Source organism: Pseudopipra pipra, chromosome W (assembly GCF_036250125.1).
Source record: "Pseudopipra pipra isolate bDixPip1 chromosome W, bDixPip1.hap1, whole genome shotgun sequence".
Lineage (NCBI taxonomy): Eukaryota > Metazoa > Chordata > Aves > Passeriformes > Pipridae > Pseudopipra > Pseudopipra pipra.
In genome coordinates this window covers 34,354,023-34,376,781 of record NC_087580.1, presented here as the reverse complement: position 1 = coordinate 34,376,781, position 22,759 = coordinate 34,354,023, and the positions used below count along the sequence as shown (strand labels likewise).

The 22,759-nt window shown below is 50.2% G+C and overlaps 1 protein-coding gene and 1 pseudogene across 1 annotated transcript; one reads left to right on the top strand and one right to left on the bottom strand.

The window, feature by feature from the left end:
• Positions 1-8,672: 8,672 nt before the first annotated feature.
• On the bottom strand, positions 8,673-9,656 carry LOC135405423 (olfactory receptor 14J1-like). The gene has a single exon (XM_064640120.1). It carries the CDS (start codon positions 9,654-9,656, stop codon positions 8,685-8,687), a length of 972 nt encoding a protein of 323 aa, XP_064496190.1. The 3' UTR covers positions 8,673-8,684.
• Positions 9,657-18,589: 8,933 nt separating this feature from the next.
• LOC135404999 (zinc finger protein 239-like) lies at positions 18,590-19,558 on the top strand (annotated as a pseudogene).
• The last annotated feature ends 3,201 nt before the right edge of the window (positions 19,559-22,759 follow it).

Genomic DNA, 22,759 nt, shown 5'->3' with positions numbered 1-22,759 from the left:
TTTTACAGTAGTAAATAATTTTGGCCCTGCTATTCTAGTTTGCAAATACTGGTAAAGCGGGTCTAAACTCCAATGTGTTTTCTCATGTTCTGTTTTCACAAATTGCCACATTAACTTCTCTGGTATTATTAATTGTCCTGTTTCTAATTGACCCCATCCATTGTCTAATAATTTGCCCTTGTTCTTTTGAATCCACCTATGATCTGAGTCCTGGTAATCTGGTTGGAAGTCGGTATTTAGCTCTTCTGGTATTAGAGCTGTTATAACCACTTCTTCAGTTCTTGCAGCAGCTAATTTAGCTTCTGCATCAGCTCTCCTATTTCCTATTTCTGGAACAGTGTTACCTTTCAGGTGTCCCTTGCAATGCATTATGGCCACTTGTGTTGGGAGCTGGACTGCTTCTAACAATCGTAGAATTTCTTCTGCATGTTTGACTGTTTTCCCTTGAGCAGTTAGCAGTCCTCTTTCTTTCCAAATTGCTCCATGAGCATGCACGACGGAGAAGGCATACTTAGAGTCTGTCCAAATATTAATTCGTATGCCTTCTGCTAATTCCAGAACTCGGGTGAGAGCTATTAGTTCTGCCTTTTGGGCTGAGGTCCCTGCAGGTAAAGGATTTGATTCGATTACCTCTTCCGTTGTGGTCACTGCATAGCCTGCCATCCTTACTCCTTGCTTCACGAAGCTACTGCCGTCCGAGAACCAGTTGTCTGCATCTTCTAATGGCTCTTCTTTGAGATCCGGGCGACTGGAGTAGACTGCTTCGATGGTTTCCAGGCAGTCATGCTCTATTGGTTCTGCTGACATTCTTCCTTCTAGAAATGAGGCTGGATTCACAATGTTAGTTACTTGAATGGTTACGTCATCTGATTCAGCTAGGATTGCTTGGTACTTTAGGAATCTGGAAGGCGACAACCAATGGCCACCCTTTTGTTCTAGTACAGCAGACACAGTGTGGGACACTAATACAGTCATTTTCTGGCCCATCGTGAGTTTTCTGGCCTCTTCTATATTTATGATCACTGCGGCCACCGCTTTCAAACAGCTGGGCCATCCTTTACTTACTTCATCCAGCTGTTTGGAGAAATAGGCCACAGCTCTTTTGTGTGGTCCCAACTGTTGCGCCAAGACTCCTAAAGCCATCCCTTGCCGTTCATGAGAGAACAGCCAGAATGGTTTTGTTACATCAGGGAGGCCCAAAGCCGGGGCTCTCATGAGTTCTTGTTTCAGTCTCTTAAAAGCTCCCTCTGCTTCGGGAGTCCAAACCAGGATACTCTTAGCTTCTTTTAATAAATCATACAATGGCTTGGCGAGTACCCCATATTGGTAGATCCATAAGCGACACCAACCTGTCATTCCCAGAAAGGCTCGTAGATCTCTCACCGTTTCTGGTCTGGGCATCTGGCAAATGGCTTCTTTCCTCGCTGTTCCTAGGGATCGTTGTCCTCTGGAGATCTCATATCCCAGGTATACTACCTTTTCTTGCACCAGTTGCGCTTTCTGTTGAGAGACTCGATATCCACTTAGTCCCAAGAAATTCAACAAAGAAATAGTCCATTTAACACACTCTTCTTCTGATTCAGTTGCTATCAGCAGATCATCCACGTATTGCAGAAGAGTACCATCCCCCTGTGGCCTTTCCCATTGTTCCAATTCTTTGGCTAATTGATTCCCAAAGATTGTTGGACTGTTTTTGTAGCCTTGAGGTAACACTGTCCAGGTTAATTGGGTCTTTCTCCCTTTACTCACAGATTCCCATTCAAAGGCAAAAATCTTTTGGCTTTCTGGGGCTAAGGGAAGGCAAAAGAATGCATCTTTTAGATCTAACACTGTGAACCAAATTAAATTGTCCTTTAGCTTAGTCAAGAGGGTATAAGGGTTTGCCACCACTGGGTGTAGAGTTTTAGTTATTGCATTCACAGCTCTCAAATCTTGAACCAGTCTATAAGTTCCATTTGGTTTCTTAACTGGCAGGATTGGTGTGTTATAATCTGATTCACATTCCACTAATAGTCCTAATTCCAGGAATTTCTCAATTATGGGTTCGACCCCTTTCCTGTCTTCTAATCTCAGGGGATACTGCTTCCTTACTACTGGTCTTGCTCCAGGTATAAGTTCGATAACAATAGGTGTTGCCTGTCTTGATTTCCCAGGTACATCAGTAGCCCATACCAATGGGTATGCCTCACTCATAATCTGCTCAATACTCCGACTTTCAGGTTTCGGCTCTATGTAACTGATCGTCAAGCTTAAGGCTGTAATCAGTTGTTCTTCATTTACCTGGAATTCCAGTTTGTCTTTGTTGAATTTTATTACAGCTCCCAAATTTTCCAATAAATCTCTACCCAGTAGAGGTTTTGGAGAATTTGGTAAGTACAGAAACTGATGGATCCCCATTTGTTTTCCAATTTTGTATTTAATAGGTTTTAGGAAATAAGCTTTTTCTGGTTGGCCTGTTGCTCCCACAACTTGTACAAATTCATCGCTCTTGGGTACCAACTCTTGATTTAAAACCGAAAATGTTGCCCCTGTGTCTATCAGAAAATCTAATTCTTTTTCACCTTCCCCTAGCTCCATTTTAACCAGTGGGTCTGCTAGGGAACGACTCACCGGTCCCCCTCAGTCACTGCTCTGATGTGCAATGGCAGTGTTTGCAAGCCTTTCTCTTAGCTGGGGACAGTCTCGTTTCCAATGGCCTATCTGGAAGCAATTGGAGCATTGATCCGGTCCTACTCTGATGGGTTGGGGCTTGAATCCCCCTCTCCCCCTCATAGGGTAACCACGACCTCTACCCCTGGCACCTGCATCTGGGAATTTTGCGTTTTGAGTTGCCACTGCTACTGCCACGACTCGAGCAATTCTCTTATCTTCCTTCTTTTTCTCTTCTTTTTCTCTGTTGTTGTATACTTCCCAGGCCTCATTCATCAATGTCTCTAGATCTCTATTTGCTGGATGTTTAAGTTTTTGTAATTTCCTTCTAATGTCGGGAGTACACTGCCCCATTACCAATCCTAGTAGCTGTTGTCTCCCTTCTTCTGATGCTGGGTCTAGGGGTGTATATTGTCTCATGGCGGTCCTGAGTCTATCCAGAAATTCTGAGGGACTTTCATCCTTTCCCTGTCTAACATCATACAAAGCTGCCCAGTTAATGGCTTTAGGTATTGCTTTCCGCAGACCTAATGCTATTAGCTTCCTATATTGCACCAGTTTCCCATAAGAATCGGGGTCGTTTGGATCCCACTCCGGATCTCTACTTGGAAATACAACTTCTAACTCTTCAGGGAACATGCTGGCATGATCTCTCCCCGTTTTTAATACTAGTTCCTTTTCCGTTTCTGTTAATTCTGATAGCATTACTGCTATATCATTCCAGTCAATGTCTAGGTTCTTTGCAATTAACTCGAACCTCTTAGCTACCCCTTCTGGATTTTTCCTAAAATTCCGGGCTTCTTCTCTCCAGCTGTTCAAATCACTCGTTGTAAATGGCATCTTTACCTTTACTCGTCCCTGGTCTCCTGCGATAGGCATTATCTGTCGGAGGGGAGCTATTGTATGACTTCCCCCGATCCTTTCTCTTGCCTCTTTTCGTGCTACAGATCTAGTATAGTGTAGGTGACTAGTTCCTCCCCCAGGGTCTTCTTCTTGGGTCCCAGTATCTATTCTATTCTTTCTTTTTTCTTTTCTCTTTCCCCGTTTCGGTTCCTCGTCTTCACTCCCCGTTCCTGCCCAGTCATCTTCTGCCAACCCTCTAGCATGATTCACACAGTCCAGCCGCCTCTCTCTCTGGGTTTGGAGGAGACGCTGTCGGCGCTCAGCCTGCCCGGGGCTGCGCTCCTCATTTTCCTCTATCTCTCTGGTATCCCTTTTATCGTCTATTTGAATCACTATGTTTAATCTTTGTGAGTTGTTTTCCTTTTCCCCTTGAGTTATAATGTCACTATCTTCTTTACTACATCTTGCCTTGGGGAAATCACCCTTCTTTTCATTGCCCCTTGGTCTCAATGGGCTACTTTCGCCCTCATAATCAGCTCTTGGTGTGCTACTCTCCACTCTATAGATGCTATCTTCTTTTCTTGGTGTACTGCTATCTCTATTTCTGTCGTCTTTTGGTTTAGGCGGACTACTCTCTTCCCCGTGACCCTCCGGTCTTATCAGGCTACTTTTTTCCCTATCGACCTCTAATCTAGGTGGACTGCTTTCTTCTCTGTAACTTTCTGATCCCTGTGGACTACTCAGTCCCTGCGAGCTGCTTTCTCCTTGGGGGCTCTCCGATTTTGATGGGCTACTTTCTTCCCAACTGTCTTTTGATTTTTGAGGACTATATCCGGTCCTAAATCTTCCTAGCTCTAGTGAAATATCTCCTAATAGGCTAGTGTCTCTTTCACCTTCTCTCCGCTTTGGTCGTGGTATCCCGTATCCTGGAGCATATGGTTGGTACTCCCATAGACTTATTCTACTTTCTTCTTCACTGTCCCTTCTTTTTAATTTAAGACACTGTTGTCCGATACTACAAGCATCACAACAACGTTCTTTTGGTTTCAAATTTTTCTTATCCTTTTCCAAAGCTAAAACCAAGGGGTCCTGCGGTGCAACATTTACTCCGCATTCTCTCTGCCACTCAGGCTTATTCCTGAGCGTGAAAAACATATCGCAATAAATCACTTCATCCCACTTGCCCAGTCGACGGAGGAACAACATAAGCTGTAAAATAGTGTTGTAATTTATTGTCCCTTCAGGTGGCCATTTTTCATCATCATCTAGTTTATACAGAGGCCACCATTGCGTGCAGTACTTTAAGAGTGTTTTCTTGCTTATGTTTCCTCCTGGGGCTCCCCCTAGATCTCTCCAATGCTTTAGGATACACCCCAGGGGGGTTTTCATATTTATGTCCTTACTTTGCTGGCTTCCCATTATTATCGTAGGGCCTGGTGATGTAGTGATGGATAAGGTTTGTGAGAGGTAGGGGCTTATCAGACAAACCTATAGGGTGCTCTTCCAGATTTTTCTACTATCTGTGCGTCAGTAATATACCAGCTAATCTGGGGATCGTGTTCCCAAACGGGTGTCCAACCAAGAAACTCTTCTAATACTAGAGGATCGTATCCCAACCTCCCACTCTCCTTTTCTATTTTTCTTATGAATTCCTTTACGTGATATTCTATTATGTCAAGCAATTCTTGTCTCTGAATCCGTGCTTCTATGTCCAATTGGGCTAGGCTTCCACTAACGTATTCACACTGTGTAGCTTTCGGTATGTCAGTAAATTCTACTTTAAATCGCAATACTTTCCTTATCCTATTCCACCGTCTTAGAGTATTTCTGATTCTGCCCCAACACTTCATGTACGCAATCTCCAATCGCTTCGTCCGTTTCTGGCCTGGCTCCTCGCGGAGAACAGGAACCGCAGAGCGGGACTCCCACTCGCCCCGCAGCAGAGCCGCGTCTCAATCACACTCACATTCACACTTGCACACTTGATATAGGAGAACTTTCCTACCTTCTGGTTTCTATCTGAGCAATCTGCGTTACCAAGCAAGGTCGCGAGATGGCGCCGCAGACCGAGAGATATGGCTTTGCTGTCGGCTGTCCGATTTATGTTACCACAAACTCACAGGATGTTGCTGCAAACTATAAAACACACTTCTTACAGAAAATGCAACCAAGATGTTACAAATACCTGTCTATGAGTATGGCAGCAATAAAATCTCACCCACTTAGTTTCTGCCAAATCTTGATTTGACCAACAGCGTATACAGTGGAAGGTAAGGGTACGATTGAGCGCTATTTCTTGTGTTCCTCTTGGACCCAGAATATATTTACCACAATTGTTACACAAAGCTCTAACATACAGTGAACAATAACAGAAAGGACAGATTTTAATCCTAGGATTTATACGTGCCGGCAAGAGCTTATTCACTTTTATAGAACTGAGATTGCAATCATTTCCCATATAGAGTTAAAAAGACGTCTCAAGGACTATACCGTATATGAAAAACACAACATCTAATTTTTTCAACAGACAAACAAACTGCTGCAAACAATGAAATCGTAAATGAGACTCTCTCTCAGTACCTAAATAGCTTATTTTAGTTTCGTTTTACTCGTTGACAAAAACCAGAACAGTTTGCAAGAGAAACCGCATTCCAAGAATTCTTTGCTAGTACAAGGAGCTTTTCTGGGTCCTAAAGCTCCTAGAAACTCTCAAGCAGCCTCGGAAGAATTAAAAATGGTTAATTTTCTGAGTCGAGCACAGTTTCCAATGCATTACCAGACAATATCTTACACAAAACAAACAAACAAACAAAGAATGATCAGGGTAAATTAGAGCAAGAACATTTGCAAACAGGACACAGAAACATAAAGGGTGAACACAGCATTACAAAGAAAAGACAATTTTACACTGCAGTGTCGGGCCTCTAACCCGTTTAGGGACTCTAACCCTTTCTTGGCAGGACTCTAACCTGCTATCTGTGCAGGACTCTAACCTGCAACTTTCAATACCTGGGACTCTAACCCAGCTTTAGGGCTAATGCTGAGGCGTCCCTCAGCTCCCTTTTGGGCGATAGCGTCCTATCCCCACCAACTTAATTACTTTCCTTTATAAACTGCAGTTCAAAACATAAATACCTCTTAATTTGAAGCAAGAGGTTCTTGTCCACCGTTGCGCAGATCCAAGGGGTCTGGGAGACTCTGCCGACAAAAATTCAGTCGGGGGGCCCTGAGAGCGTCCCGGCCCCTTGGGTCCTGGCTCAGGAAGACCCCCCTCTCCTGCCTGGCTCGCCAAATTGATGCCAATTTATGCCCCAAAACAAGGCGCGGAGAAACTGCTCAGAGACAGAATTTCAGTCTATAAGCAGGAGGTATTTATTTCACGGCCGGGGAGCAGCCAGGTCGCCCTGGACAAACTGCTCCAACTCGAGAAACACACAATCCAACTTTTATACACGTTTTGCCAAGCAATTACATCATATATTATGAATATTCATTACATTGCAACATCTACTTTTAATATTCATAACAGGTGGAGTTGAGGCGGAGTTAGAGGCGTGGTCCTTAATTTGGGGAGAACTTCGGTGGGAGTTCCGGTCTTCCTTCATCATGAACCTCATGTCCTTTTCATCATCATCCTCCTAAACTTTTGAACCTTCCCTAATTTGGGTAGCTTCCTTATGAATTTGGCAGAGAGTTTCGGTATTTGGCACCAATACCTAATTTCTTGGCATGTCCCTCTCTTTATCTCTTTGGTTTCCTCTCCCTATGTCTCTTTTTGTGTGTACTAGCATTTTCTGTTCATGTTTATGTTCTCCTGTGTCAGAGTGACCTGTACCTCAGTGAATTTATTGTCTCCGCTTTCCTAATGCTGAATTCTATGTGCCTTGCTAAAGCTTGCTTCTACATTTTGTGCTTAACTCTTTATATTGCTTAAATTCGCTTTTCAGGTGTTACCTGGCTTCATTACACTATACTACTAAGGGTTTTTGGCTTTTATAATTTGAAGTAAATAATTCTGTTTAAGGTCTTTCATCTGTTCACTTGTCTGATCAATTTTTTATTCATTTGTCATAATAAATCATTGTTTTTATAGAAATATTTCTGATTTGCCATCACTAAAACCTGCAGGACAAAGTGATTGCATCACACCTCTATAATTCCTTCAATTGAAATGAAAATCTGAGTCTGAGATTGGATCCAGCCACAGCCAGGCTCCTCTCTGAGAAGGAATTTGCAAAGCAAGGGGGTCCTTTCTGCCCCTTGTAGCTCAGCGAGACGGCTTCTGCCATCAACTTTGTCTAAGCCTTCCACCCCCCCAGCCCCAAGCTGTGACACATGGGCATGTCTTGTCCATGCAGTGCAAACATGGACTCCTGAGCTGGTCATTTGCTGTCCCTCCTTGGAGGGAAGAACAAGCCCAATGGCCTGGGGTGAGAGGCCAGTGCTGGGAGCGGCGCTGGCTGTGCCAGGGCACTGCTGGGTGCCCCCACCCTGAGCACTCCCACCCTTGTGCTGGTCACTGCTGGTTTCCTCTGCAGGGCGTTGTGTTGGGCACATCCTGGAGAGCAAAGTGGAAAGAACATTGAAGCTTTGAGGCCCTGGCCTGAGGAGATGCCCCTGCAGGATGGCAGTGCTGCTGCAGAGGTCAGCTCTGTGCCAGCAGTGCCCGTGGCTGTCCCTGCCTGCAGTCCCTGGACAGTCCTGCAGCAGGACTGGGACCCACTGCCAGAGCACTGAGGCCTCCAACAACACAGGGCTCTGCAGGACAGTGTGGAAGGGAAGGGAGAGGAGGCCACGCAGGAGAAGGGCTGCTGCTCCCTGGCAGTGCTGCTCTGCTGGGACTCTTTTCTGGCCCAGCTCTGCACAGAGGCACCGACCCTGCAGCTGCAGAGAAGTCAGAGAGGAAAGATGTCAGGCAAACAAGCCAATGCAGAGTTCTTTATTTGGTTTAAGCACACAGTGAGTAAAATTCCCAATTTGTACAGCCTGTGGGCCAGGCTAGAAAGGCAAACACAGAATTGAAAATGGTGTTTATAGCTATATAAAGAGATATATATATCTTTATTTATATCTTTATAGATATAAAGATTTTTTGGTGTGAACAAATTCTCACAAAAATAACAGCCCTACCAAGAGTAAAAAACAGAGAAGATATGGTGGGCCTTTAATGACGTCCATAACAGGATTGGCCTTTAATGAGGTACATAACATGCAGAAGAAGGAGAGTTTATTGCTTCTGAAAAACACCCAGTTATGAGTTTCCTCAGAGCATCCTTGAGCTCCTGGTTCCTGAGGCTGCAGATGAGGGGGTTCAGTGTTGGAGACACCACTGAGTACATGAGTGACACAATAAGATCGAGGGATGGGGAGGAGATGGAAGGGGGCTTCAGGTGGGCAAAGAATAAAGTGCTGATAAACAGGGAGACCACAACCAGGTGAGGGAGGCACGTGGAAAAGGCTTTGTGCCGTCCCTGCTGAGAGGGGATCCTCAGCACAGCCCTGAAGATCTGCACATAGGAGAAAACAAAGAAAACAAAACCACCAAATATTAGACAGGCACTAAACACAATAAGCCCAATTTCCCTGAGGTAGCCTGAGTGTGAGCAGGAGAGCTTGAGGATGTGTGGGATTTCACAGAAGAACTGGCCCAGGGCATTGCCCTGGCACAGGGGCAGGGAAAATGTATTGGCTGTGTGCAGCAGAGCACTGAGAAAGGCAGTGGCCCAGGCAGCTGCTGCCATGTGGGCACAAGCTCTGCTGCCCAGGAGGGTCCCGTAGTGCAGGGGTTTGCAGATGGCAACGTAGCGGTCGTAGCACATGATGGTGAGGAGATAAAACTCTGCTGAGATGAAGAAGGCAAAGAAAAAGAGCTGTGCAGCACATCCTGTGTAGGGGATGGTTCCGGTGTCCCAGAGGGAATTGTGCATGGCTTTGGGGACAGTGGTGCAGATGCAGCCCAGGTCTCTGAGGGAGAGGTTGAGCAGGAAGAAGCCCATGGGGGTGTGCAGGTGGTGGTCGCAGGCTACAGCGGTGAGGATGAGGCCGTTGGCCAGGAGGGCAGCCAGGGAGATGGCCAGGAAGAGCCAGAAGTGCAGGAGCTGCAGCTCCCGCCTGTCTGCGAATGCCAGGAGGAGGAACTGGGGCATGGAGCTGCTGTTGGACATTTGATGCCTCAGGGTATGGTTTTCTGTTGAGGTAAAAAAGGCAGAACTGAATTAGGCCAGACTCAATCAGCAAAACATCTTGCAGGTCTCATAGCAATTCAACATTCAGGGCCTCTTTTCAGGAAGATCTCTCTGCATCCCTCTCCCTGAGCTCTGGGATTTGCTGGCTGAAGGGGGCACTGAGAGCAGGGACCCTGGAATGGGCTCCCGAAGAATCCTTCTTGCTGTGCAGTGAGAGGCAACTTGGAGCACAGGGTGAGCTCCAATTAAATGCACTTGTGATGTATCAAAGTGTTTCCAGAACTGCTGGTCACAGTTTGGCCAAGGGCAGAACAGAGGGAGGGGATTTGGGGGACTTTGTGCTCCAAGTGAAATCTTGTGAGTCTTGAGAGGCAAAGGAGTGGTCTCTTGGTGCAGAGACAAGAGCTGGCCATCTTTCCCGTTCACAGCTGCCCCTGGCTGGCAGCTTGGAGCTGAAGAGGGATGGTCTTAGGAATTCCCTGCAAAAAGAAACAAGGCACTTCTGGGATCAGAGGAATCCTGGTTCAAAGAGCACATTGAGAGAATCCTTGCCTCTCCTCAGGATGCCTGATTAGGATCTCATCTCTATCCTCCCAGACTGCCACACAGAGGGATCATTGCAGCTCCCAAGTACAGCTGCCCAGAGCACTTCCATGGATTTAGCACTGAGAAGTTTTCTCCATGGGGATCCTGTGCAGCACAGAGATCCTATGGCAGAGCTGTGCCCTTCTGGAGGGCACCTGCAGCCCTGCAGGACACCCAGGCAAACAGCTGAATACTCTGAAGGTGCCTGGAGGGCACCTGGGCACTTGGCTCCCACAGACACATCCCCACAGCAGCACCCAAAGGTGTTGTGTCTGGACAGGAATCTGCCACCCCCAACCCCCACACTGGCTCAGAAAACCCACTGGTGAGAACAAGGAGAGCCCAGGCAGCAGGGGATGGCAGTGAAATGCCACAGTGCTGCTGCCAAGGGAGGAGGGACACAGAGAGACAGCTGGAAATCAGGGCCTTGTCCTTGCCTGGGCTCTGGCTGCTGCAGGGCAATGCACAGCCCAGCCCCCGTGGGCCTGAGGGCACAGGCTCTGCTTAGGCTGGGAAAGGAGCCCAGGCAGGAGCTGCTCAGGGAAGGGGGGACAGCAGGGAGGGGCCCACATCCCCCTGCCCAGCACTTGTGGCAGCAGCTGCCTCTCCCTGCCTGCCTGTCTCTGGGTGAGGAGCTGTTCCTGCCAGCAGCCCCTGCCTGTGCCCAGCTCAGCTCCCTGCCAGTGCTGCCAGAGCCATCCCCAGCCCAGTGCCCAGGGGCAGCTCTGCCTGGGCAGGGGCTGCAGAGCAGATCCCAGACAGCCTGCGGTGGCTGGGAAGGGGGAGGTGTTCTGGGGGGATGTGCTTCCTGAGAAGGGCCCCTGGAAATGGAGGAGGTAGAGCTGAAGCTGTGAGGAGCCCTGAGCCTGCAGCTGAAGGGCCCTGCCCAGCCCTGCCCTGCCATGAGGGGTCACTCCTTCCACCCACCCCTTCTCCTTGCAGGGCCGTGGGAGCTCCTTGGCCGGGCTGAGAGCTGCCCCTGGCAGGCAGCAGAGTCCCTGCCCCAGCACACAGAGCCCTGGGGGCAGGACCCTGCTCTGCACCACAGCCCTGGGCACCCCTGGCTGCACCCCCACCTTCCCACCCCACAGCCAGCCCTGGCACAGGGAACCTTCTGGCCCTGGGCCTCTGATGGGGCAGCAGCAAGTCCTGCTCTGCAGCAGCTTCTCCTGCTGCACCCCAGCAAATCCAGCAGAGCCATCCTGACAGCTCCTGCCACTGCTGCCATTTGGCAGCTGGCAGAGGCACTTGCAGGAACTCACCTGCACTGCTCTGCAGCCAGAGCCTGACCGTGGCAAAGGGCTGGCAAGGTTCCTGCCCTGAGCAGCTCTGCCCTGTCCTCCCACCCCAGGATCCCTTGAACCTCCTGCTCCCTTCTCCTCTCTGCCCTTGCTGCCTGCACCTCCTGCCCTGCTCTGCCATATGGCCACGTCCCCTGCACTGCAGCAACTGGGAGAGTCCTGCTGAAAGATCCTGGAAGCTGTGGGATGTGGCAGCTTTAGGAGATGCCTCCAAGAAGGCAAGTTAAACTTTCCCACAGCCAGAGAATTCTTTCTTTCAAATCCTGGGAAGGTTTCTCCTGTAGTGAGAGCTCAGTCACCTCCCAGCCCAGGCTGCCTCTCATCTCTCTGCCTTCTCTCCTGTGCCCTGGGTGCTGCAGGCAGTGCCCTCAGCCCTGCTGGGCTGTGCAGAGGAGCTGCCCACCAGCAGAGCTGTCTCTTTGAAGCTCTTCTTGGTTGTCAGGAGCTCCCTGCGTGCCAGGAGCCCGGCCCAGCTCAGCAGCACAGCAACAGCCCCAGGCATTTCATGACCCTCAGGGGATGTTGATGTTGTTTACATGAGACTCAGTCCCTGAGAGGAAGTTCAAACAACTTTTCAACAAGTCAAAGTGCGACTGAAACACTAATTTTTCTTGTAGTGCTAATGAGTCTCACTGAGGGACACAACTGAGAACGTGTCCCCGGGTTCCAGTTAGAGCAGAAAACTGCAGACAGTGATGACAAGGATGGACAAGCAAGGGAAAGGTGGCTCTGATGCTGAAGAAACTTTGACTTGTTTCCTTGATCCAGAGGACCAAGCCCTGACCCCCAGCCCCTGGGAAGGCACATCCTGTCCCTGCCTCATTCCTCAGGGCTCTTCCTGGGGCACTGGGATGTGGGATGTGCAATGCCAAGGGCAGGACCATGGGGTGGCACCTGCCAGGCTGCTGAGCAGGGACAAGGAGGCCATGAGGCCCCAGGGCTGCAAGGGGCACTTCCCTCCTCCTGGCATCAGGGGCACAGACAGCAGCCATGGCCAAAGGCCTGCAGAAGGTGGCTGTGTCAGGGCCTTTCAGCTTCTCCCCCTCCCTGTCTCCTCTCCAGCCCAGGCTGTCCTACGGTGTCCATGCCCTGCCCCTTTCCCTGCAGGCTGTCCTCATCCCCCCGGCTGCCCCACCTGGCTGGCACCTTCCTGCACTGACATCTCTGCGTCCTCCCTGGCTCTTCCTGCACACACAAAGCCTTGGGCTCATCCAGACTCCTTCTTTGTGACATATTGCACCACAACACTGACCTCAGAGGGAAATTTCTTGATTCTTGTCACCACTCTAGGCCACCCCAGCTGCCCTTGGTGGCACTAGTTCTTTCTTAGGCTGTTTTCTGACAGGAAGAAAAGCTCCACCATCTCTGACACCCCCCTTCCAGACCTCTCAGGCTACTCCTCTTCTGTCCTCAATCTTCACGCCACTGACCCCTGAGTCCTCAGCCTCTATATACGGGTCATGTGCTTGAGGCCCCAAATTCCTTCCTGAGGGGTCTCTGGGATTTCTCCAAGGTTTTGGAGGATGACAATAGAGTGCTCTTGTACAAGTTGTTTCCTACAAGATTTCTGTTTGGGAAGAAGTAGACTGTTAACTTGAGATACTAATTTGCAATACACCGTGGAACCTTATTCAAAGTCCAGCTGCAAAATACCTTGTTGTTAAGAGTGTGAAATAAATCCTAAAGTGTCATCAAATATGTGATTTTCTCTTTATTCCCAATCACTAAATTAAGAAACATAACTCAGATGTGACCTCATTCTGTGCTCCAGTGAGATTAACATTAGAACAAGATTGTCACTGTCTACTGGTCTCTTGTGCTCCTCACTGGCAGGCACTTGGTGCACCCCTGGATATCCTGCTAATGAGGTAAAAAACTAACCCTTCTAAAGTTCCAGATTTTCCTCACCTGTTTGTACACAGTTGGACAAACTGGACCAAGTTATTACTTGAAAGCCATCTGCTGGATTTAGCATTAATTACTCCTTGTTTTGATCTGAGGGAAAAAAGCTCACACAACACAATCTCTGAATGCTCCTTTGAACTTACCCACAGTGTGTTCACAAAGACACATTGAAAGGCTTTTAGCTTTTGCTGCTACTCTCAGTTCCAGCATACAAAGAAATGTCTCTGTGAAATAACAGCAATTGCCTTTCCATGTTACTGAACTACATTCAAGGTATCTGGTCTCAAACAAATACTCCATGTTTTCTCCTTGTTTTATTTCCAAGGGCATGGGTATGGGTATTTAGATGACTGCCTTCAATGGTACAGGATAGAAACCATTCACATTGCTATAAATGAATATTATTCTCTTGACAAAACACCTTTTCCAAAGCCTTTGACAAAAAGAAAGGGAAAAAAACCCAGACAGAAAAAGGGAGCCACAGGCACATTGTCTGTAACCAACCAAAAAGGTCTCCTCCCTAAAGATAATTCAGGCACACCCTTCAATATGGATCTCTCACTATCACCTCAAGCTATTTTTTAGTGGAAGTTTCTGTAGGGAAGCTGAAGTGCATCACTGTCTTAGAAAGCCAAGGATAAGATGAGTGAGGGAATTCAGTTGCTCTCTTTAATTAATACAGGATTATTTCCCTTTCATTTGGTGAAGCTAATAATATGACTGGTGGAATGTCAGTAACAATTAAATCATAAACTAGTGCAGCACCAAAGGGAAAATTTACTTTAGTTATGGAGTATTGCCAGCAGAAATCTTGAAAATCTTATGCATATTTAGACTGATAAAATACCACATGTACTTCCTGGGATACTGCAAGCTTTCTACAATCCTTGTGACATGTATTTACAGAGCGAGAGTGAACATTTTGAGATGATACCTTAATAAATGAGCTGCAGTTCTATTGTTTCTTGAATGTTAAGTACCACATCCTAAACACAGGAACACGTTCAAGGTCAATGTCCTATTTTAGACCTTGTCAGCAGCTGTGATATTGTGATAATCACACTTAAAACATTCCTCTAGAAAGAGTAAATTAGCCCTTTTAACTACAAGGATTCTTATGATCAAAACCAAATCTGAAGGAGAAAAAATTCAGATTTCTTTTTTTGTTTGTTGATGGGTTTTTTTTCAGCAATGCAAGAAATTGCTGTCCCTGACTGGGATGGCTTTTCTACCCAAGAATTAAAAAGGAAACCCCAAAGTTCACTTGATTCTGCACTTATATTACCTTTGGGATTTTGTTTGGTTTTTTTTTTTTTGAGGCCTCCCCTATTTAAAAATACCTTCCTTAAAATGCATTTATGCTTTCTGTGAGAACCAAACCATTCCAGCTGACATAGCATTCTATCACCAGTACTGCAGGGAAATGTAATATCCCACTAAAGCAGAAGGAAAAGAAGACAACTGAGCATCAGCAGCTATTCCTAAGCAAGATCAGAGGTTTAGCTCCATCTAACTGAGGGATGAGATGTGTCCCTCAAAATGGGTCTCTTCCCACTCCCCCACCAGCCCTTCTACCCGACTGCAAGCTCAAAGTTCTAAAAAGAGAAGAAGCTGGAGCGTCAATATTTCCCCAGTGCAAACCCCAATAATCTTTGCTGGGAGCTGACAGGAATTGCTGTTCCACTGCCCTGGGATATCCTGGCTTGAGGCGAGAGCGCAGCCCCGCCCAGAGCCCCCAACCCCTCTGAGAGCTTTTGTAGGGTCTGTTTGTCCATGTCCCTGTGGCAGAGGCTCCCCCGACATCTGCCCTGGAGTTGGTCCAGCTGCTGGACCAAACCAGGCATTGTCCAGCCTGCCTTCCCCCAGCCCCGACCGCCCCAGCCCATCTTCCATCGCTCTGCTTCCTTTTCCTGCCCCTGCTCCCCCTCCGCTCCCTTCCCTCTGGCATTTTTATTAGGAATGTTCTTGCTGTTCTTACTGTCCAAGCATAAGCTGATCCCCAGGGCAGCCTGTGGAATGCAACCCCTCAAGCACTAAATTCCTTCCCCTGTGCCAAAGACACGGGTTTGTTGTTCCTGCCCCTCCCGCCGAGCACCAGCTCCATCTCCTGCTCCTGCCCAGCGGCTTTGCAGAAATCCAGGGCTGGGTGTGGATTGAAGGCTGTGGCAAGGGACAGGATAAAGTTGCTTCACTTCCACCCTTGGTGTCTCAGGGTTTGTGATCTTGGGAATCCTCACAAACGTGGAACAATGGCAGATTATCTGTTGTTGTAAGCTATGTACCTAGAGATTGTTTTGATACGTGTTTACATTTTCCTTGAAAGTACAACTGATTGAAAGTACAACTGATAGAAAATAATGTATAAAAAACAAGGAAAAAGGAAAAAAAAAGAAAAAGAAAAAGAAAAACAAAGAAAAGGAAGAAAAAAAAGAAAAAGGAGAAAAAAGGAGAAAAGAAAGAAAAAGCAGGAAAAAATTTGAAAAAAAAAGAACAAAAAAAAAAAGAAGAACGAGAAAGAAAAATAAGAGGAAAATGAAAGAAGAAAGAAAAAAGAAAGATAAGAAAGAAAGAAAAAAAGAGAAAATAAAAGAAGACAGAAAAACTAAAACCCAACAAGTCCGGTCCTCCCCCACCGCAGGGAATACAACTCCCACAATGCACCGCGCAGGTGGGGGCGTGGCGAAGGGCGGGCAGGGGCCGTGGCCGCGCGCTGATTGGCTGCGGGGCGGGTCTGTAAAGGCGGAGGGCGCGCGGAGCGGGCGCCATTTTGTCCTCGTGGTCGGGAGTGAGGAGGACTCGCCTGCGGCCGCTGCACTTCGCTGGGTGAGTTGGCGGGGGGGTGGCGAGAGCGGGGTCTGGGGATCCCCTCGGGGGCTGCGGGGAGCGCGGGTGTGGGTGGAAAGGCTGGAGGGCTCGGGAGGGTTTAGCGGGGGGGTTTGGGGGTTCCCGGGGACGTTTTGAGGGGTCCCTGAAGGGACTCAGGGGGGAGGTTGAAGGTCCCTTAAAGGTTTTGGGGGGCTCTGATGGGGGTTTCGTTTTCTGAGAAGATTTGGGGTGTCCCAGGTGGGCTTTGGGGGTCTCTGGGGAGGTTTGGGGTTCCTGGGAGGCTTTGCAGGGACCTTCGAGGCAGTTTTGGGGTCTCTAGGGGGTTTAAGGTGTCCCAGACGGTTTGGAGGGCCCGTGGGGGGGATTGGGGGTCCCTGAATGGGCTTGGGGAGTCTCAGGTGGGTTTTGTGGGTCACTGAGAGGGTTTAGAGGGTGCTGGGGAGGGATGAGGGGTCCTTGAGGAGGTTTTGATGGGTCGAGGGGTGGATTTCAGTGGTTTTGAGGGGATTTTAGGGGGTCCCCTAAAGCCCAGCAATGGGGTTCAAGGGGTCCCCCAGCCCCCGGGGGGGCGCCTAGGGATGCTCCCCAAAATCCGGGGTGGGGGGATGTACCACATCCGGGTAAGGGGATCCCAGTGCCCCAGTATATCCCAGTGACCTCCCAGTTACCCTCAGTATGGCCCAGTAACCCCCTCAGTGACCAGCCAGTGTGTCCCAGTGACCTCCCACTGCCCCCCAGTATGGCCCACTGATCCTGCAGTGAGCACCCAGTAACCCCCAGTATGGCCCACTGATCCTGCAGTGAGCACCCAGTAACCCCCAGTATGGCCCAGTAACCTGCCAGTGTCCCTCCATGTATCCTGGTAATCCCCCAGTAACTCCCCAGTTCTCTGCGAGTGCCCCCCAGTGTGCCCCAGTTCCCCCCCAGTCCCTCCCAGTGCCCTCCCAGTGTCCCTCAGTAACCCCCCAGTCCTCCCAATGCCCTCTGGTTCCCCCCAGTGTGTCCCAGTATCCCCCAGTAATCACCCAGTGCCCAACAAAGCCCCCCAAATTCCCCAGTGTGTCCCCAGATGCCCTTGGCCTTTCTATGGGAGGGGGAGCATTTTTGGGGTCAGAGGATCCAGAGAAGAGCAGCGAGGCTGGGGAAGGGAGTGGAGCCCAAGTGGTGTGAGGAGAGGCTGAGGGAGCTGGGGGTGTTGAGGCTGGAGAAGAGGAGGCTCAGGGGAGACCTCCTGACTGTCTGCAAGTCCCTGCCAGGAGGTTGGAGCCAGGTGGGGGTGGGGCTGTTGTGCCAGGAAGCAGCAGTAGGACAAGAGGGCTGGGTCTTGAGCTGTGCCAGGGGAGGTTTAGGTTGGATATTAGGAAGCAATTTTGTACAGAGAGAAGTGAAAAGAGTGGGTGGGACCCCCAAAGGGAGCATGAGGGGTGGTGGGTCACCCCTAAAGGGAGCTGGGGGGAGCCGGGGTTTTGGGGGCTGGTGGGAAAGGGGTGAGACAGGGGATAATAGGAGGGGGGAGAGCGGGAGTAGGATTGTGGGTGTGCCTTGGTGTCCCCATGCCTTGATCCCTGGAGTGTGGGGTAGGCTGGAGAGAGGGAGGAGCTTCAAGAGCCTGGAGAGGGGGGGCACAGAAAAGGGGAAGTCTGGACAGTGGGGACCCCTGGGATCCCCTAGGACAACAAAGTGGAGAACCTGGAGAGGGGGAATTCCTGGGAATGCGGCACCCTGAAGGCGAGAGTCAGAGAAGGGACCCCTGGGACCCCCAACACTCCCAACATCCCTAAGTGGGACCCCCAGCATCCCCAGAGGGGGGAAACCAGAGAAGGGGAACTCTTAGGAGAATTTTTTTGGGCTAATCTTCATATTTTAGAGTATTTTTTAGCTGAATGTCAACTTTTTGCAGTTTGGGGGGGCTGGAGTCTTCTCACTATTTCTGAAGGGCTTTTGCCTGAATCTCAATGATTTGGGTTTTTCTGGACTTATTCTTGGTGGTTTGGAGGTTTTTATGGACACAGGATGCCCGGTGAGTTCTAGAGATGGACTTGGGCAGGAGGAACCCCCAAGCCAACGCACTCAGCCCTTGTTTTCCCCCCATCAGGATTTGTCCTTCCCAAAGCTTGGTCGGATGGAGGAGGAGGCTGCGAGGAAGAGGAAGATGCCTTGGGCCCCCCAGGCAGGTGAGGAGGCAGTCAGTGTCCCTTTGGGCGGGTGTTGTGCTGGCTCTGTCAGCCCAGCATGGCCCCGGCTGCAGGACAACCCCGCTGGCGCCGCCGTCCTGACGGGGCCGGAGTTGGGGGGATGTCCTTGGCCTTCCCTGTGGGCCGGAGGCAAATCCCCTGCCTGTCCTTCTTGCTTCCTGCCCCAGGCCCCGAGCTGAGGACGGAGAGCCCGGAGGACAAATCCCCCCGTGAGACCCTGGTGGGAGAGGCCGTTTTGAAGGGCTCCACGGCGCAGGAAGGCAGCGGGGAGGAAAAGGGCCGGAGATCCCCCCGCAGGAGGGGCTCCAAAGCCATCCCAGGGTGCTCTGAGGAGGAAAGAGCCAGCCTGTGCCGGGAAGGCGGCCGGAGCTTGAGGCAGAGCTCTGACCTGGTGGTCCCTGATCAGCCTCCCAGCAGGGAGAAGCCTTTCAAGTGCTTGGAATGTGGGAAGAGCTTCAGGAAGAGCAGAGATCTCCTTACTCACTGGCACATCCACACTGGGGAACGGCCCTACACATGTGGGGTGTGTGGGAAGAGCTTCAACCAGAGCTCCACCCTCCGCACCCACCAACGCATCCACACTGGGGAACGGCCCTACAAGTGTAGGGAATGTGGAAAGAGCTTCAGTAAAAGCTCTACCCTCCTAACCCACCAGCACATCCACACTGGGGTGCGGCCCTACACATGTAGGGAATGTGGGAAGAGCTTCAGGCAGAGCTCTACCCTCTGCACCCACCAGCGCATTCACACTGGAGAACGGCCCTACAAGTGCTTGGAATGTGGGAAGAGGTTTCAGACCAGCTCACATCTCCTCCTGCACCAGCGGACGCACACGGATGAGAGGCCCTTCCGCTGCCCCCACTGCGGGAAGGGCTTCAACCGGAACTCCCACCTTGTCAGGCACCGGCGCATCCACAGCGGGGAGAGGCCCTACAAGTGTGGGGAGTGTGGGAAGAGCTTCATCCAGAGCTCTAACTTGACCTCACACCAGAGGGCCCACCAGTAAGAGAAGCCCTACCAGTGCCCCGACTTCGAGAAGAGCTTCAGCCGCTGCTTCCACCCCAAATGAACCCCCTGATGTTGAGGCAACCCCTGGAGTCCAGTGACTGTCAGTCCATCCCTTTTGACCAGAATGGGCCAGTCCCCTTTCCCAGGGGCAGCTTCTTCCAAGAGAACCCTTCTTGGGGATGTGTGGAAATTCCTGCCTTGACTGGGGACCCACTAAGGTCAGTCCTTGAGTCTGAGAGCAGAGATCTCCTCACCAGCGTTGGTCTGGAGGAGTTCCATCCATCTCCAATTAATAATCATTGCTTTTCTGCCAGCTTTAGTAGAATTGCTTCAACAATTGCTTTAGTGTAGAGCACTATCCTATCTTGTCCTGTGCTCGTGGTTGTTTTAGTGTTTGTATTGTGCAGTCAATAATTCTGATGAAGATCTTTTGTGTGATCATTTGTAACTCTAAATAAATTCATTTCTATCAATAAATCTGATTTGCCATCATTTAACCTGGAGTACAAAAATGATTCAGTCACACCTCTGTAATTCCTTTAAACTGAAAGTGCTGGCATAATCCAAGGCTGAGATTGGATCCAGCACCCCTCAGTATGTTGGGAGCTCAGGGGGGCCACCTCCCTTTCCCAACCCCTTTGTACCCAAAGACCCCCATGGGACCATTCGACCCACCAGACCACCTCCCCTTTTCCACCCTTCTCCCTGTTCCTCCCACTTTCCCATTGTCCCCTCAATCCTCATTTTATCCTCAAAACTGTTTTTGGGTCCCAACCCTCACTTTTTGCCTCCTCTCCTGTGGGTGCTGAAGGAGAAAATGAGGCTGCACACACAGAGTTCCATTCCGGGACTTGTCCTCCCATCTTTCCGGCGTCCTCCTTTCATTGGGGTTCCTTTGGAAACAGCACCTGGGCTTTGTCTTTTAGTCCACTGGAATTCCCAGCATGGCCCCAAAGCAGTGCCCTGATCCCACACATTCCCCTCCCCTCATGTGCTGGCTGTGTTCAGCCACCAGACAAAAACACAGGTTGCCATGCAGAGCGTTCCAAGTGGTTTCCACTTTGGCAAACAGCACTCTCTGGATGGAAAACACCAGTCAAGGCCAAAACACTCTTTGTTGATCTTGGTTAACTGAATGAAGCTGCTGCTGCCTTAACTTGTTCCCACAGACATTCTCAGGATTCCTTTGCTTCCAGGAGGCCCCACATGTCACAATGACCCCTTGATTCCATGAGCTTCCACAGTCTCCAAAGGTTCCTTTAGTTCCATGAGGCCCTGCAGTCCCCAAATGCCCTTTGGATTCTCAGAGATTTCCCATTGTCCCAGGGTCCCTTGTGCTTCAGAAGGAGCTGCAGTGGGACAGTGGCCCCTTGGTTCCGTGAGCTCTGCAGTGTTCCAGGAATCCTTGGGTTCCAGGAGAGCCTGCAGTTTCACAAGGAGCACTTGAATGCAGGAGGTTCTGCAGGGTCCCAATGGCCCCTGGATTCTGGGAGGTTCAGAAATATCTCTGGGCTCCCTTGGTTCCAGGAGGACACACATGTCAGCAGGAACCCTTGGTTCCAGGAGGTTTGACAGTGTGCCAGAATTCCTTTGATTTCATGAGACCCTGGATTGTCCCAGTGGTCTCCTGATTCCATCAGCCCCCTCAATGTCACAATGGTCCCTTGGTTCCATGAGTTTCTGCAGCGTTCCAGGGTTCCTTTTGTTCCATGGGGAGCTGCAGTGTCACAATGGGCCCTGAATTCCAGGAGTTTTCCCAGGGTGACAGTGCTGCCTTGATTCCATGAGATTCCATAGTGTCCCAGGGCTCCTTTGGCTCCAGAAGGCCCCACAGTGTCACAATGGTCCTTGGTTCCATGAGGTTCCATCATGTCCTTCCTGGAACATACTCTGGGATCTGGACAGGCTGGATCAATAAGGCCAAGTGTCAGGGCCTGCTCTTGGCTCCCAACAAGCCCCTGGAACGCTCCAGGCTGGGGGCAGAGGGGCTGGAGAGCTGCTCAGCAGGAAGGGACTTGGGGGTGCTGCTTGACAGCGGCTGGATATGAGGCAGAGTGTGCCCAGGGGGGCAAGAAGGCCAAGGGCATCGTGGTCTTTGTGGAGAAGAGTGTGACCAGCAGGAGCAGAGAACTGATTGCCCCTCTGTGCTGGGCACTGGGGAGGCCCCACCTGGAGTGCTGTGTCCAGTTCTGGCCCCTCAGTGCCAAAAGGCCCTTGAGGGGCTGGAGCGTGTCCAGAGAAGGGAATGGAGCTGGGGAAGGCTCTGGAAAACATGTCTGCTGAGGGACGGCTGAGGGAACTGGGCTTGTTGGGTGTGGAGAAGGGGAGGCTCAGGGGGGACCTCATTGCTCTCTGCAATGACCTGAAAGGAGGTTTTAGAGGGTGTGGGGGTCGATCTCTTCTGCAAAGCCTTTAGTGACAGGAAGAGAGGAAGCGGCCTCAAGGTGCATCAGGTGAGGCTTAGATTAGATATTCCAAAACCCTTTTTCCCCTGAGAGAGTGTTCAGGCATTGGAACAAGTAGCCCAGGGAGGTGGTGCAGTCTCTGGAAGTGTTCAGGTGTGTGGTGGGTTGACTGTGGTTGAACACCAGGTGCCCTCCCAGCCACTCTATCACTCCCCTTCCCAGTGGGACAGGGGTAAGAGTAAGGTGGGAAAAAAAGCAACCTGTGGATTTAGATAAGGCAGTTTATTTAAAGCCAAAGACAACAGGGTTTGTTCTCTGCTTCCCATGAGCAGCCATGGTCGGCCACTCCCGAGGAGCAGGGCTTGGGTCCGTGGGACGGTTCCTCAGCAGGCAGCCATCAGACAATGAATGCCCCCCTCCTGCTCCCTGCCTCAGCTTTTAGAGCTGAGCTGACCTCCCATGGTCTGCAATGTCCCTTGGGTCAGTTGGGCTCAGCTGGCCTACTTGGGTCCCCTGCCAGGCTCTTGCCCTCAGCTAAGGAAGGAATGTCCCAGTGTTGGTGCTGTGCTCAGCAGTGGCCAAAACACTGGGGTGTTCTCAACCCCCTTCCAGCTGCCAATGCCAAGCCCAGCCCTGGGAGGGCTGCTGTGGGGAACTGAACTGCAGCTCAGCCAGACCCAACCCAAATATCTATGGCACATATTCTATAGAATCCATCCTTAGGTGTTGTGTGATAGATCTGTAAGATATTGCAAATAATAAGCAATAATAAGGCAAGTGTCCTCCTTAGGGACACAACCCCCCCCAAAACTCCTGCCTGGGTTTGTTCCCTGGGGGTCTCTGCAGCAGCAAGCGCA